General features: G+C 39.8%; 1 protein-coding gene across 2 annotated transcripts in view; it reads right to left on the bottom strand.

Moving 5' to 3' along the window:
- LOC307195021 (uncharacterized protein) overlaps positions 1-12,372 on the bottom strand; it is a 44,283-nt gene extending 31,911 nt beyond the window's left edge. For both annotated transcript variants that reach the window (XR_013830699.1, XM_079938642.1), the window contains exons 1-3: positions 12,267-12,372; positions 7,655-7,721; positions 6,498-6,675 (exon numbers count right to left, since the gene is read on the bottom strand). Coding sequence is in view for 1 of the 2 variants with exons in the window: in XM_079938642.1 (XP_079794768.1) it covers positions 6,498-6,675; positions 7,655-7,721; positions 12,267-12,337 (316 nt within the window). In the remaining variant the exon portion in view is untranslated. The remainder of the gene's footprint in view (positions 1-6,497; positions 6,676-7,654; positions 7,722-12,266) is intronic.
- Between the last annotated feature and the right edge of the window lie 1,707 nt (positions 12,373-14,079).

Below are 14,079 nucleotides of genomic sequence, written 5' to 3'. Positions count from 1 at the left end.
GGAGCAGTATTTGTCGGAATTCATCTTTCATTCTCTAAAAGGAGCTCATAATAGAGGACTCCCTTCCAATCCCACCATATACACAACATCACCTTCTTTGGATGAAGACAGGCCTTCGGTTGATTTGGTAGTGGTTTCGCTTGCCCCACGATCTCTTCTATTCCATTTATTGTACGGTATCCACTTTTCATCTCCCATCACAATTTGTTTTAAAAGCAGAATGTTTTCATTACATTTAAGTAGAGAATCACATGTGGAAATACGTCAAGAAGGTTTTTTTCACTTAACTTATGTGGAACCCAAACATCAAAGCGAGTCACATAACCAAGCTGGTGCAAATGGTTTTCAATGCTTGATTTGGATATTTTGAGTATGTTAGCTATCTCCTGGGTGGTACAGCATTGATTGTTCTCAATTAATGTCTCAATTTGATGGCTGTCAACTTCCACTAGTCTACCCGACTGTGGAGCATCGTCCAGAGAGAAATCTCCAGCACAAAACTTTACAAACCACTTTTGACACATTTGATCAGTCACAGCACCTTCTCCATACACTGCACAAATCTTATTTTTGTATTTAAGTTGCATTTTTACTTTCCTTGAAATAATAAATCATAAGATGCCAAAAATGTTGCTTTTTTTTCCATCTTCAATATTAAAATGGCTACACAAAGATTCACCAATTTTGATGTCTTTTTTAAAGGCATGCTGATATGACAGCTGTCACATACAGTCTAACAAAATTGTTTCAAATGAAGTTAAAGACAGCTAAGTGCCATTAGAGCCATCCTACGGAAAAAACTGAACTAACGTTTTGGCCAACCCAGTACAAGGCCTGAATCAAAAGACTGTTATCCAGCTGAAGCGTATCAGTATCAAAAAATCCCTCTGCTCAAAATTTCGGTTACTCACACTTTTCAATGTCTTATAAAAGGCCAGAGTCATCCTCTTAACAAGTTTGAAATCCGTTTTATTCTATTTTTAATAAAAATTGCCTTTTTCGAACTGTAAAATGATTATAAGTTAATTGTAATGACTTGGGCCATAAAAAGAACACAAAGAAGAGAGTGAAAATAATCTGGACTCGAGAAAGCCATGGCAGCATCTCAGTTACAGAAGTCATAGCTGGACTATGTCTGGAGACGTCATCTTTGAAATTGTATTAATGGAGAGAAGACAAAAAGTGGGATGAGCTTGAGGGGTGAGTGTTATCGCTGGCCCTGCCCATACGATTCAAAAGGGACCCCTTCCATGTCTCACTCTCTGGAGCTTGGGTATCCCTGCTCCATACCAAGGGGGCACCTTCCCAGGGCAGACATCACATGGCTGTGCTGGCGATCCAGGGGCACCCCCTCGGGAGCTTCTCAGAGAAGTGGGGGACTAGAGTGTTAGAAGGTGGTTTCAAAGGTACAAGGATGCCCTTGATGTTGATCCAGAGCTGTGGAAAGTGCAAAGCATGGACAAGTTGCCATTATGAGAGATAAGAGAAAATGGAGTAGAAGGAGAGTAAAGCTATGGACAAAGATGAGAAGAGGGTGCAGGTACCAGGAGGAGGAGAGGTACGATGTGCTAGAAACAGACACAGCCTAAGAGCTGCTTCCTTCCTTAATACTTCCTGGGACTGGAGCACAAGTCCTTAGGCAGCTGTGTGACAGCCCCAATTGTCCTTGAAGTACCTTGAGTGAGGTGCTTCTTCTTGCCACAAAATGGGATTCGCCATGTTTTTACATATAGTAAAGAACATAAACCTTAAGTATGGACCTAAATTAATAGTGACAAAGTGAAAAATCCTTATAAACTTTATACAAATCGTTATACAAGTGATGCCGAATCATCAGCAGCTCCCCTGAAGCGTCCCTCCTGCCATCTCCCAGCCATTACCTCCTCCCAAAGTTAACGGATATGTCTACCAAACGTGTTACTTTGGCTTGTGTGGTTCTTTGGAGAGATGGACTCATACAGTGTGTGCTCTTTTCTGTCTGACTCACTCAGGATGAATCACCCAGATTCCTCCGTGCTTTAAATGTAGCAGCACTTTGTTCTTTCTCCTTGTTGTGTAGTATTCTGTTGTGTGAATATACCACAATTTGTGCATTCTCTCCCAATTTATTAACTATGCCGTCATCCCTCAGTTTCCAGGTTCCAGGTCGCCCACAGATACCAAACTCCATGGATACTAAAGTCCCTTATATAAATGATATATCAATAGTATTTGTGCGTGACCTATGCACATCCTCCCATATACTGTAAATCATCTCTAGACTACATATACAGTAAGTCCCCTGCATACGAACGTTCAAGTTGAGAACTTTCAAAGAAGGGAACATGCGTTCGCATGTCCACTCACGTAAGTTAGTTCCCGTGTCTGGCGTACATTGTCACATGTGTGCATCCTCTACAAGTGGTTGTGTTTTTGTGTACATTACTGTACAGTACTGTATAGAGTACTGTATCTTTATTTCCAGTCCAGGATGTCTGGAAGCAAACATAAAAGCTGTGGTGATGTAGCTGGTGCTGCTAAGAAGCATCAGGTGTCGGAGGCCCAGAGAAAGGCTGAAGAGAGGCAAAAGGAAGGAGTACCTGAAGAACCAAACAGATTCACGACTCAGGAAATGGCAAGGGGGTTTTCTTTATGTGAGGAGGCACCGTTAGTTTTTGAGGCACAGGACCTGAACGTAGAACGGTACACGAAGGTTGCAGCAGCCGTTCAGAATGAAATCCAGTGCTACCGTGTCATGTATGATGAGAAAAAAAGAGCTGCTACCCAGACATCACTGGATCACTTTTACAAGAGGGTAGACAGAATTGAATCCAGCAAGGAACCAGAACCTGTGCCATCAGCGTCAGGCGTGAGTGAAAGTGCAGCTTGCCCTCCGTCTCCTGTTGCTGACGATCCTTCAGCTCTACCATCTCCCACCTCCTCTCCCTCCTCCAGTCAGTAACTCTTCTTGCCTGTTCACTCGATGCCAGCCCCTGCGTGCCAGCTGTTGTACTGTACTACTGTACTTTTCAAGGTACTGTACTGTAAGATTAAAAATGTTTTCTTTATTTTTAGCTTGTTTTTTATGTATTATTTGTGTGAAAAGTATTATAAACCTATTACAGTACAGTACTATATAGCCAATTGTGTTAGTTGGGTACCTAGGCTAACTTTGCTGGACTTACAAACAAATTGGACTTACGAATGCATTCTCAGAACGGAACTGGTTCGTATGTAGGGGACTTACTGTAATACCTAATACAACGTAAATGCTACAAAAATAGTTGCCAGTGCCTGGCAAATTCAAGTTTTTCCTTTTGGAAATTTCTGGAATTTTAAAAATTATTTTCAAACTGCTCTTGGTTGAATCCTCAGATACATTACCCGCGGATACAGAGGGCCAACTCTCTAAGGAGCCAAAGGCTTACGCCTGAACATGTTATGTTGCTTAGCAGCTATTCAAACCATCCTAGTAGCCAAGTTCACATGTCCTGTCATTGCTACCCTTACTGTCACGGGTCCACAGCTGCTAACATGGTGTAAGAAGGTCAGACAGTCCCTGCTTCCACACAGCACACCCTTCCCTTCAAACCACCACTCCTCCATGTTAGAGCACCTCTCCTCTACATTGGAGCCTGCCTGCAGAGCCTTTAAGAATATAGATCCAATAAAACCAGGAAAGACGCTGCAGACTATCTCTTCCATCTCCTCCTCTGCAGCTAAGCAACACCGAAAAAAAAAAAAGAATCCTGGGCGGAGATTCTGGACCTCCTATATGTTGTGATTATCAAAAGCTCTTATTCCTTCAAATGAGTTATCCAGAATTTCTTTCAGATTATTGCACAACATTATACAGCTCTACAACGCAAGGGAAATGTGTGACGATGCCTACAGTCTATACCATTGTGCTCTCCATCTATACCATACTGGGGAAAAAATGTCTCAAACTTGTAGGGGAGAGTTGGCACATCCTTTACTTTCAGAGCTGGTGAAGATGTTATCCCCATTTTCTATTACTTTTTGTTATTTTGGTGAGTTTCTAGGAGAGGGTTCGAAACTTGTTCCTCTGTCTCCATTTTTTCTGGAAGCTAAAATTCATTTTAAACTTCAATATGTAAACCAGGATCACAGTTGAGATGGAAAATAAATAATAATCATCAAGTTATTAATAATCAGGTCACAATTTTCTTAGAACAAAGTCCACAACCCTTCAGAGGAGACTGTTAAACTGTCTCTAATTTTTATACACACAAGAAAATAACAAGATAACCAAACGTAGGTCTCCTCTGCTCACTTTACCATGAAGCCCTCGCCTCCTAATTAACACATTTCTCCGTTTAGAGATCAAATTGAGATTACTCCTATTCTTGTACATTGAAAATAAAACACAGAAGGTCAACATTTTAAGCTAATTATTAAAGTAAATACACTGATGAATTGGGAGTTTTGATTTGTGGAGGGGAGTTGATGGAACAGATAAGCGAAGGTATTCAAAACCTGACAGGGAAATGGAGACCGGTTTTCCACGTACACCACCATTGCCCCCAAAAGTGGAGTAGAGGTTCAGCATGAAAGCTGGGATAAATAAAGGCAAACTTTCTTTCGTATATTTTTTTTCCCAAAGCAAGAGTGGCTCAATGTGGCCTCTCTTTCTTTCCCAAATCTCAATAAAAATCAAATGTAAAACCAGATTAGAATTCCAAAGAAAGAATGGTTTTATACCCACTGGAAGGGATGTAAGATTTCCTCCTCCATAAAAGTTCTAAATTAAAGAATCTCAAAGCCACGCTGCGGATAAACCTCTCCCATATTTTTAATGATCCATGAAGTTATCAAATAAGTTATCAGGTAAGTAGAGTTTTTTATTAATGTGGTTAACGGACTAGAGAGAAATTTTTCTTCTGTGTCATACTTTGCCTCTTCAGCATACAAATCTTAAGTCCAATTTGCCTTGCTAGATACCTTTAGACCGCATACATGTCTTAACTTTATAAAGTCATACAGAGAGCTTTCACACTGTTGCCTTTTTCTCCCAATTCAAAATCTTCTTATCTAAAGCTAAAAATACTCAAGGTATTTGTTCATATTTTACTGCATCCTGTACACTCCAGAAGTTTTCATTATGTAACTCTAAAATGCTGCAGTGTATATCTGTCTAGGGAGCTAGAAAAAATTATATATTTTCAACACAGTGTATGCAAACATAATGATAATCACAGGTCTGCACTGGCTTTCCAATGAAGCAATCTATAGTGATAGTAGAAATATCTGATAACGATATCTGAAGGTCTTATCTGTTAATGCAAACTGGGCATAACCTTGGGGGGGGTGGTTCTTATTTGCAGCCAGACCATTTATACTTGAAGTATTTAGTATTTAATGACTTTGCAGGACCTTTTACTGCAGTACATGTGACTTCTTTCAGAATATACACCACAGTTAGGCTTTCAATAACAACTTCATTCTAGCATTTGGGCTGCTAAGGTAAGATTTATTATTTTGTCTTCTAATTATATCGTGTGAGAATTTCTCTTTGTGAGGCGATGGCTCTCCTTTCACCTATAGTTAATATTCATGTTGCTAAATACGTGTCTTTTCTCTTACATAAGTAAATTTTAATAAATGGAGGATGCAGACAAGTTGAGCATTAAGGACCAAAGTGATGACCTGTAACCTAACTCTTGACTCACCTGGATAGCAAATCACTTCACCTCCAATTTGTTCTTCCCACCCTACTTCTCAGAGAGCAAAGAGTAGTCTAACTCAATGTACATTGGTTTGAAAGGCAGAAACTAATTCATGAAGATATGAAAGAACATGAATTTGAGTTTAAAATAACTATGTCCATATTTTCATGGGACAAGAAATATAAAGGTAGCACAACTAGAATGATGTGAATTGATCATTATTCTAATTCTCTTTAACACAGATGTTTATAGGATAAACCTATGGAATCAATATAAGTAAACTAGCTACAGGAAGTGTATATATTTTACAGTGGACATTTTGCATGTAGAAATGACTTGTATGTACTTAATCAGGACATTACAAGCAGGAAAAAGTTAAAAGGTTAAAAACTCATAAATGCTTGTTTGCTTTTATCTCAACCACAGAAGCTGTGGGAAAAGCAATCTGTCATAAAACCTTAGCTTAATTTCAAAACGTTTTCTGAAGCAAGAAGAAATGGCAGTGTTTTGAAAGGGGAAAATAAAATTTTGAAAATTCCAGGAATAGAAATCCTCTATCTTCCAGAAGCTGTTTCCTGAGTAGACTCATGGTGGAAGCAAGAGATAGACTCCTTGCCACTGCAAGAATACTATCATGAGAACATACGAATCTGCCCTCCTACCACACAGCCCAAAGCAGAGCAGATCTGAAGTAACTAGGAAGAGTCTGCAATTACTCATCTCACCTCATCTCACTTCAGTAAAGTCCAGGGGAATGAGAACTTCTTTCTCTACTACAGAAAGTACAAATCCCATAAAATCTTGATTAGCCAGTTGGGTCATGTGACTCACCCTCGGCCGGGTTCCAGAGGGTTGTGTTGACCCTCTCCTTTCTAGAATCCATGGAGTAGGGGAAGAGCATTTCCCCAAAGGAAAGAGTGCTGTCATCTCCAGAAGATGGGCAAGAACTTCCGGTCAAACCAAAACCAAGTGATGTTCTCCACATATGACAAGGGAGATATGAACACCGCTGGAAGGAAATAGAAACAAACAAGAATTTGACTGGCTTCTCATCTTCACTTACATATTTTAAATACTTAACAATTTTAGTGATTATTTAAATTATAAAGATAAAGAGAAGAAAATGCATTTTATAACCACTTAAGGAAGTTTTCAGAAAAAAACGAAAATGTCTTTCAGAATGCTCTTCCAGGTGAACCCAGCATTTCTCAGCCCTGGGTGGGGAGGTTTCAAAGGACAATTATTACAGAGGGCAAGCACTGGATCCGTTATCAACACGAATTGTCCTTGAAGATGCCGCGTGTGACGAGCCATAGTTTAATAATTAACGCATTGATCAGTGAGCAGTCTGGGCATGGAATGGGTAGGATATGCAGGCCATGCAGGACCAAGCCAGAACCAAAAGGGAATTCTGCTTCGTACCACGTCTACCCACTAAGCCGTACCCAGATTCTAGGGCAGCTGTTTTCAAAATATTTTGTAGCTACACGCTCTATTCACTTTTTTTATTTTCAAATGAAATTTACTCAGAAGTTCAATATACATAAATAAAAGTGAAGCCCTTTGGATTGAGTGTGGAGAGGAGGGAAGCACTTTTCCACTCATCCAGCCCCAACTTCCTCCTGCACCTGCTTGGAGCTGGGGCTTCAAGGAAACCGGCTGGAAATGCACTGTCCCAGGGCACAGTCAGAGTCAGCTTAACAACAAATGAAGGAGCAGGACCTACAGACGTTAAAATCGTTGCTCTGCTTTATGTCAACTTGCAGTCTGATGATATGATTTTAAGAGTAATTTTTAAATGTGGACCATTTCAGTAGCCACAGTTCCCTCACACACTAAACATATCATGACAAAACAAGCAGAGAGGCAAATCAATATGGGAGACTTCAGAACAAAGTTCAGAATATCTGGAGAAATTTCTGTTCTTAACGATGGATATGTCATTATGGAAGATGTGGATGTGCCGAAGCTTAGTCCCTAAAACTTACTCTTTCGAGGGACCCAGCTCTCCAGTGACGTAGCCACAGTCCAGGGCCTACAGTGATTTGGAAATCTCTGCAGAGAGAATGCCAGCAAACAGTTTAAGGAGGTTAATTAAAGAATTGGAAAGCAAATTTCCCATTTGGAAGTATCTTTGAACTGAACTGATTGCAGAATAAGATTTCAAATAGCTTTCTGGGGAAAAAAAACAACTTGTTGAATTTAAATTACAATAGTTGGAATACACTTATCATAGTGCAATATGTCCCAGAATAACCACAGAGATTATTATTTGTACTCCTAAAAATACAGGCAGCAACTGCTTTTCACACAGGGAGACGGTTAGAGAATGAAATTGTATAGAAAAGCCGCTCTCTTAGCCATGCGTAATTCCTACAAACCATGTAAAGTCTAGTAACTTGAAAAGGGCTTTACAAAAGCTGTTATAATGCTTCAGAATACACAAGGCAGTCATTTTAATACTCTAATAACCCTAAAGCAATTGGAGGTATCATCTAATACACCCATTCCTTTTATTTTTATTTTTGTTTTCAATGAATGCTATCAATCCAAATTTCTGTCATTTATTATAAGATTACAGTATCCTCTTTTTTTATTTTATTTAATTAATTTATTTATTTATTTTTGGCTGGGTTGGGTCTTCGTTTCTGTGCGAGGGCTTTCTCTAGTTGCGGCAAGTGGGGGCCACTCTTCATCGCGGTGCGCGGGCCTCTCACTATCGCGGCCTCTCTTGTTGCGGAGCACAGGCTCCAGACGCGCAGGCTCAGTAGCTGTGGCTCACGGGCCTAGTTGCTCCGCGGCATGTGGGATCTTCCTAAACCAGGGCTTGAACCCGTGTCCCCTGCATTGGTAGGCAGATTCTCAACCACTGCGCCACCAGGGAAGCCCCACCCATTCCTTTTAAAGAAAAATTTTACTGTCCCATGAAATAGTCATCTGCTCTGCTGAAAATATTACTATGAGAAAATCAAGGAATGTATGACAAAGGACTCAGATGATTTCATTCATCCATTTAGTAAACAGATATCAGGCAATGCCAGCATCTGTCCTGGGCATTGGGGATGCACAGTGAATAAGATACAATCTCCATGAAGAATGTATAGTCTAGTGGGCAAAACAGTAAAGAGATAACTTCAGCCTAATGTATGTATTCAGAGAAGCAGTTAAAACATATCTTTGGAAACATGAAGCTAGCACTTAATGTCCAGAAGAGGACATTCAAGGAAGGGTTTGCCATCTAAACGGAGACCTGTCCACAAGTTTGCCAGGTGAGAAGGTGGTTGAAAGCTGTTCCAGTGAGAGGGGACCAAACATGCAAAACCCTAAGGACAAAAGAGGAAGTGGCTTATTAGAGGAGTAGTTTGGTGTGGTTCTAGTGGGGAGTGTGTTAAGATACCAGGCTGGTGAAATAAGCAGAACCTAGATAACGAAAGGCCTTGAATATTATGTTGGGGATGTTGGGGATTTAGGGCGTTATCACGCAAGCAGTGAGGAAGCAATAAACTTGGTAAGCAGAAAATGTATTTAATCAGATCCGAGTATAAGAAAGGTTTCTCTAACTGGGAATGGAGAGCAGCTTGAGGATGGGTAACACCAGATGCAAGGAGAGCAGTGAAGGGGCTGTTGTAGTATTTTCTCAGTGACAGGATTCAGAATTCAGTTCAGATCAAACCAAGATGGCAGTTGTGAGGACAGAGAAAACTTCCCTAATTCAATTGCTCTTTTAGAGGCAGAACAGATCCGATTTCACAACACACAGTAAATGGAGACTCAGACGAAGGAACTGGGATGCCTGCTGGATTTTTGGTCCTGGGACTGGGTGTCCTTAAGAGGAGGAACACAGAAGGAGTGAGACTGAATTAAAGATGATGAATTCCGTTTTTATGGTTGAATTTGGGGTTCCTGTGACTCACTCAGTGGAGAATTTTTATTCTTATATTTATCCTGTCTTATGGAACTCAGCTACATTATATGAAGTGGGGCAAGGGGAAGGAAAGAAGGCAAACGGTGATGGAAAAAGAGGGCAATTGAAAAACAAAACACTAAACCAGAAATGGAACAGAGACACTTCTTGGTGAAATATAATTACATAATCATAATAAGTGCTGTTATTAGTTTTCTAAATTTACAAGATCAAAGAAACAAGCAGCATCTGAATTGACCGTTTGCAAAGCTTCACTGCTGGCACAGTGTACATACGAGAAGGCAGTGAATACACGGGTTCTCCAAGGACCTTTGGTGGGGGCGGATTTTACACAGGATCATAGAAAGTGATGCCAGGCTGTTTACCGAGCATAGGATTGCTTGTCTGGACATGACTGGCCTTAGTGTCTACGTTCACATCTTTAGGACACAGTGTACATGCAAAGTCATCCTTAAACACATTCCGGGTTGCATATTCTAAGACTTCTTGCCTGGAGTTCTTAAGCAAAGCAAGGTACAGGCTGTGAAAGACCATGGTTATTTGTCACAAAACTCTTCCTTGGTCTATTTTTTGCTCAACAACCAACTTATGAACAGAACGCAGATAATATCAGTCTTGGGTTCAATGAACATTTTCTTCCATATAATATGTAGTATTATATGTCATAGGTAACTGTTATCAATCTTAACAAAGTAAAAATTAAAGTACAAATAGAGGCTGCAATAGGGAAGTGCTGAAAGGAATTGAGAGGTACAAATATCCATATTTTATAAACTAGAGAATAAAAATTACTGTTTATAGTTGGCAGAACAAAGTGTAAGGCATGAGAATATTATTAATGTTACAAATGTAAGAATTTAGTAAAAAAAATACAACTGTGTTGGAGTGAAGGAAGATTGCTCAGTTATAAGTGGGCTAAGTCCTCATCTATCTTAACAAGAGGCTAATAGAAAATATCTAAAAACTGACAATCAAGAGAGTTCATTTTATTCACATTATTTGCAGAAATGCAGGTAATCTCCAGGGGAAAGAACTGTGAGGGGTAGTGATGGGGCAGTGAGCTATTTTTTTTGTTTAAGTCCTCTGATTTGTCAACCATAGGTGAGTGTTACCTTGCCAAAAGTTTAAAAATTTAAAGATATATAGAACGGATGTCTGCTATGTCACCTGAAAGATTAAAAATGACTCCCAGTTTGGCACAGTGTTTGACTACAGCCCTAACCATGGCATTAATATGTGTGAACAAAGAATGTGTCAATCAGAAAAAAAATACATGTTGAATGTGCACATGTGCATGTAACGATGTAAAGAGAAAAGCAAGCCTCTACCAACAGACACAGGGAAGAGTGATTTGACTTAAATTCACTGCAAAACTTTGCTTAAGATCACATGCTCTGTTATGGTCTGAATGTTTGTATCCCCCCCAAAATTCATATGTTAAAATCCTAACCCCCAAATTGATGGTATCAGGAGATGAGGCCCTAGGGAGGTGATCAGGTCATGAGGGCAGAGCCCTCATAAATGGAGTTAGTGCCCTTATCAAAAAAGCCTGAGAAAGCTTCCTTGCCCCTTCCACCATGTTACATTACAGTGAGAAGCCAGCCCTCTCACTGTGGGCCTCACCAGAGACCAAACCTGCCAGCGCCATGGTATTGGACCTCCCAACCTCCAGAACTGTTAGAAATAAATTGTTGTCTACGAGCCACCGAGTCTGTGGTGTTCGGCATAGCAGCCAAACAAACTCAACACGCTCCATGTTATCATTCCACACTCAGCAAGCAACCTTGTGTTCATAATCAGACTTGTCACTGCAGCTAGCCTGTAGGGAGAGAAACCTCATCACACCATCACAAGTATTCCAGTCTGTGTAGTTTTATTTTACTCTAAATTAATACTTTGGCATTCAGAATTATACCTAAGTCTCTGGAGAACCTAGTTATTCTATGTGAACGTCTTTTAGTCTGTTAAACTCTGTGAGACTAACAGAAACCATGGCCTGGGAGACTAAGAATAAGGTTTTGGACAGCATTTAACTCATCATGGACCTCCTGCTAGGCAACCACTGGGCGTCTTCTGGGAATTCCTGGGCTTTGCAACACCTGTCTTTCTGCCTTCCATGGTTTGACTAGGCCTCCCTTTGGTTAGATCAGTACACATCTTTGCTTTCCTCCAACCTCCTTGATGTCTATAAGGCTGCGAGTCATTCATTTTTGAATAATCCACACAGAATTAGTGCTCTTAAGAAACAGGCAACAGTTCTTGGGTCACAATCTCAGTCCTTTGGATTTGCTCTTAAAGTTTGAGAAAAAGCTGAAGAGGAAAACATAACCAGACACGAAATCAAGTGTGGCATATCTGAGACTGGAGAAAGCGGGCCCCTCCAGGACAAACCTTTTACTCAGAAGGTCCTGTAATCAGAGGCAGATTTGCTGTGAAGCTAATGAAGCTTAACTTCAAGGCAGCTCACTTAGAGGAGGCCTAGGGGATTCCTTTGCAATGTGTTCATTTCTCTAAAACTTTCAAAAGTGAGAGACTTTAATACAACCGGTTAGGCTGCTGTCTCTTTCCTCTCGACTTCCTCTCCATCACAAATCCCCTGGAGGGAGTTGGCAATGGAGGAGCCACAGGCATCTTAGAATCTGGCTAAGGGAACGTTGAGGTGGGGATATACTTACTTGGGTTTAATATGTTTACATTTCACAGTTTTTTCCACATATAGTTCAACTGTTGTTGATTCACCAGGCATCACCGAAATGAATGTATATATCCAAGGATCATGTCGTGATATGAACAGGCCCTATGATTCCCAGCACAGGACGTCTGTAAGTAGGAAAGAAGAAATAAGGTTTGAAATGTATGGAGCCAGAAGAGTATGGGGAAAATTCTTCTAATTATCAGACATGTAACTGTAAGGGGAGTTCTCATTGACACCAATCAAACTGGAAGCTCTATTCCTTCAGGAATATTCTCAATAATGCAGCATACATCAGAGCAGCAATACAAATAGTAAGTATAGCTTATTGTAATATCTCATGTTGAATGCATCCCAGCTCTCAGTTATGAAACACAAAGTTTAATCAGCTACGGTAGAAAAACAGCTTAGTTATCTTCTGTAGTTGTTATAGTGAATATTACAAAATCATTTGTCAGAGAACAAGATAATGAAAGAGCATTCAACTAAACATATGAGCAACAGTACTGTGGGATTTGTGAGGCAGTTCATTAATAAATGTATTAGAGTAAGTTCGCTTCTAGATTTTTAAACATTCAGAGACTATGTAAGTTTTAAAATTTTTGTGGGTTTTTTTCTTATCCTATATAAATGTTCACATTCGTATCTAACTTTGTGGTTTAAACTTTTTATTCCTTCTTTAAAGAGGCCCTCCCCCCCGCCCCAAATTGTATAATCTTCAGGCAAGACAAAGCTGAGCTCCAACGCTTCATGTAATATCAAACTTAAAGTAGTCTCTTAAAATACAAAGTAAAAGATAAAGGGTATTCTGTGCACAAGTTATTACCAGCCCTTACATGGCATGTGCACAGAGAAGGTTGTTTCCAGGGAATAAAAAAAATGTAGAAATATTCAGGTTAAATGTCTTGACAAATTATACCAACACAAGTTTCAATCAGTTGCACCTAATTTTCCCTAACTTCCTCTTCTAGGTGACCTTTTCAAAGACAGTGTGTTTATTAAAGGAAAGATGCCAAGAAAAAACTCTATGTGGATGTTCTCTAAAATTCCAGACACTTTTACAACGTAAAAAGTACCTTGTAAAAAAAAACTTAAGGCATGTAGCTCATTTGAAGGTTGTCAGTGGTATTACAACAAAAGAAGTCCCATCTAGGAACAAGTGAGGTAGCTGTCCTAAATGATTTCCAAAATCATAAAAAATGAACGCGACCATCAAAGTAGAAATGGATAATAAGTTGCACCCCAATTCTGCATTTATGAAAATCAGGAAAGCACAAACTGAGATAGCTAGTAATGTTTATTCTCTCCAGGTAGAAGCCCAAATTATACAATAAAATTTAACAGCAAATATAAACATCAGGACTATAATATTAAAATGTAACAATCTTTGGCATGTCTCTGTGAAGGGCTTATCATCCAAATACAATGCAAAGAGAAAGCACAGAGGCTCCTACTGGAACAAAAAGAAAGAAGGGAGAAAAGAAAGCTAGTTCAGTCATAAGCAGAAAAGTAGGAAGTGATGGACAGACAGGAGGCATGACGTAGTGAAAGAAGGAAGGAGGGCAGCTTAATGGAGGACCCGTGGGTGCCCAGCCATGAATTAAGTGTTTTATATCCTTGGACATCACTTAACAGTCACAAACCCTGAGTGGTAATTATCATAATAACCATTTTACAGAATAAAACATTTAAGCAAAGAGAATAAAATCACTGTCTGAGGACACATAGCTGTAAGAGATGAAGCCTGAGTTCACAACCAGATCTGTCTGACTCAAGCCCACACTCTTTTCATTCTC

Source organism: Stenella coeruleoalba (assembly GCF_951394435.1).
Source record: "Stenella coeruleoalba genome assembly, chromosome: 12".
In the NCBI taxonomy this organism is placed as follows: domain Eukaryota; kingdom Metazoa; phylum Chordata; class Mammalia; order Artiodactyla; family Delphinidae; genus Stenella; species Stenella coeruleoalba.
The sequence above is the reverse complement of the archived record's forward strand: the minus strand, read 5'-3'. Positions and strand labels throughout refer to the sequence as shown.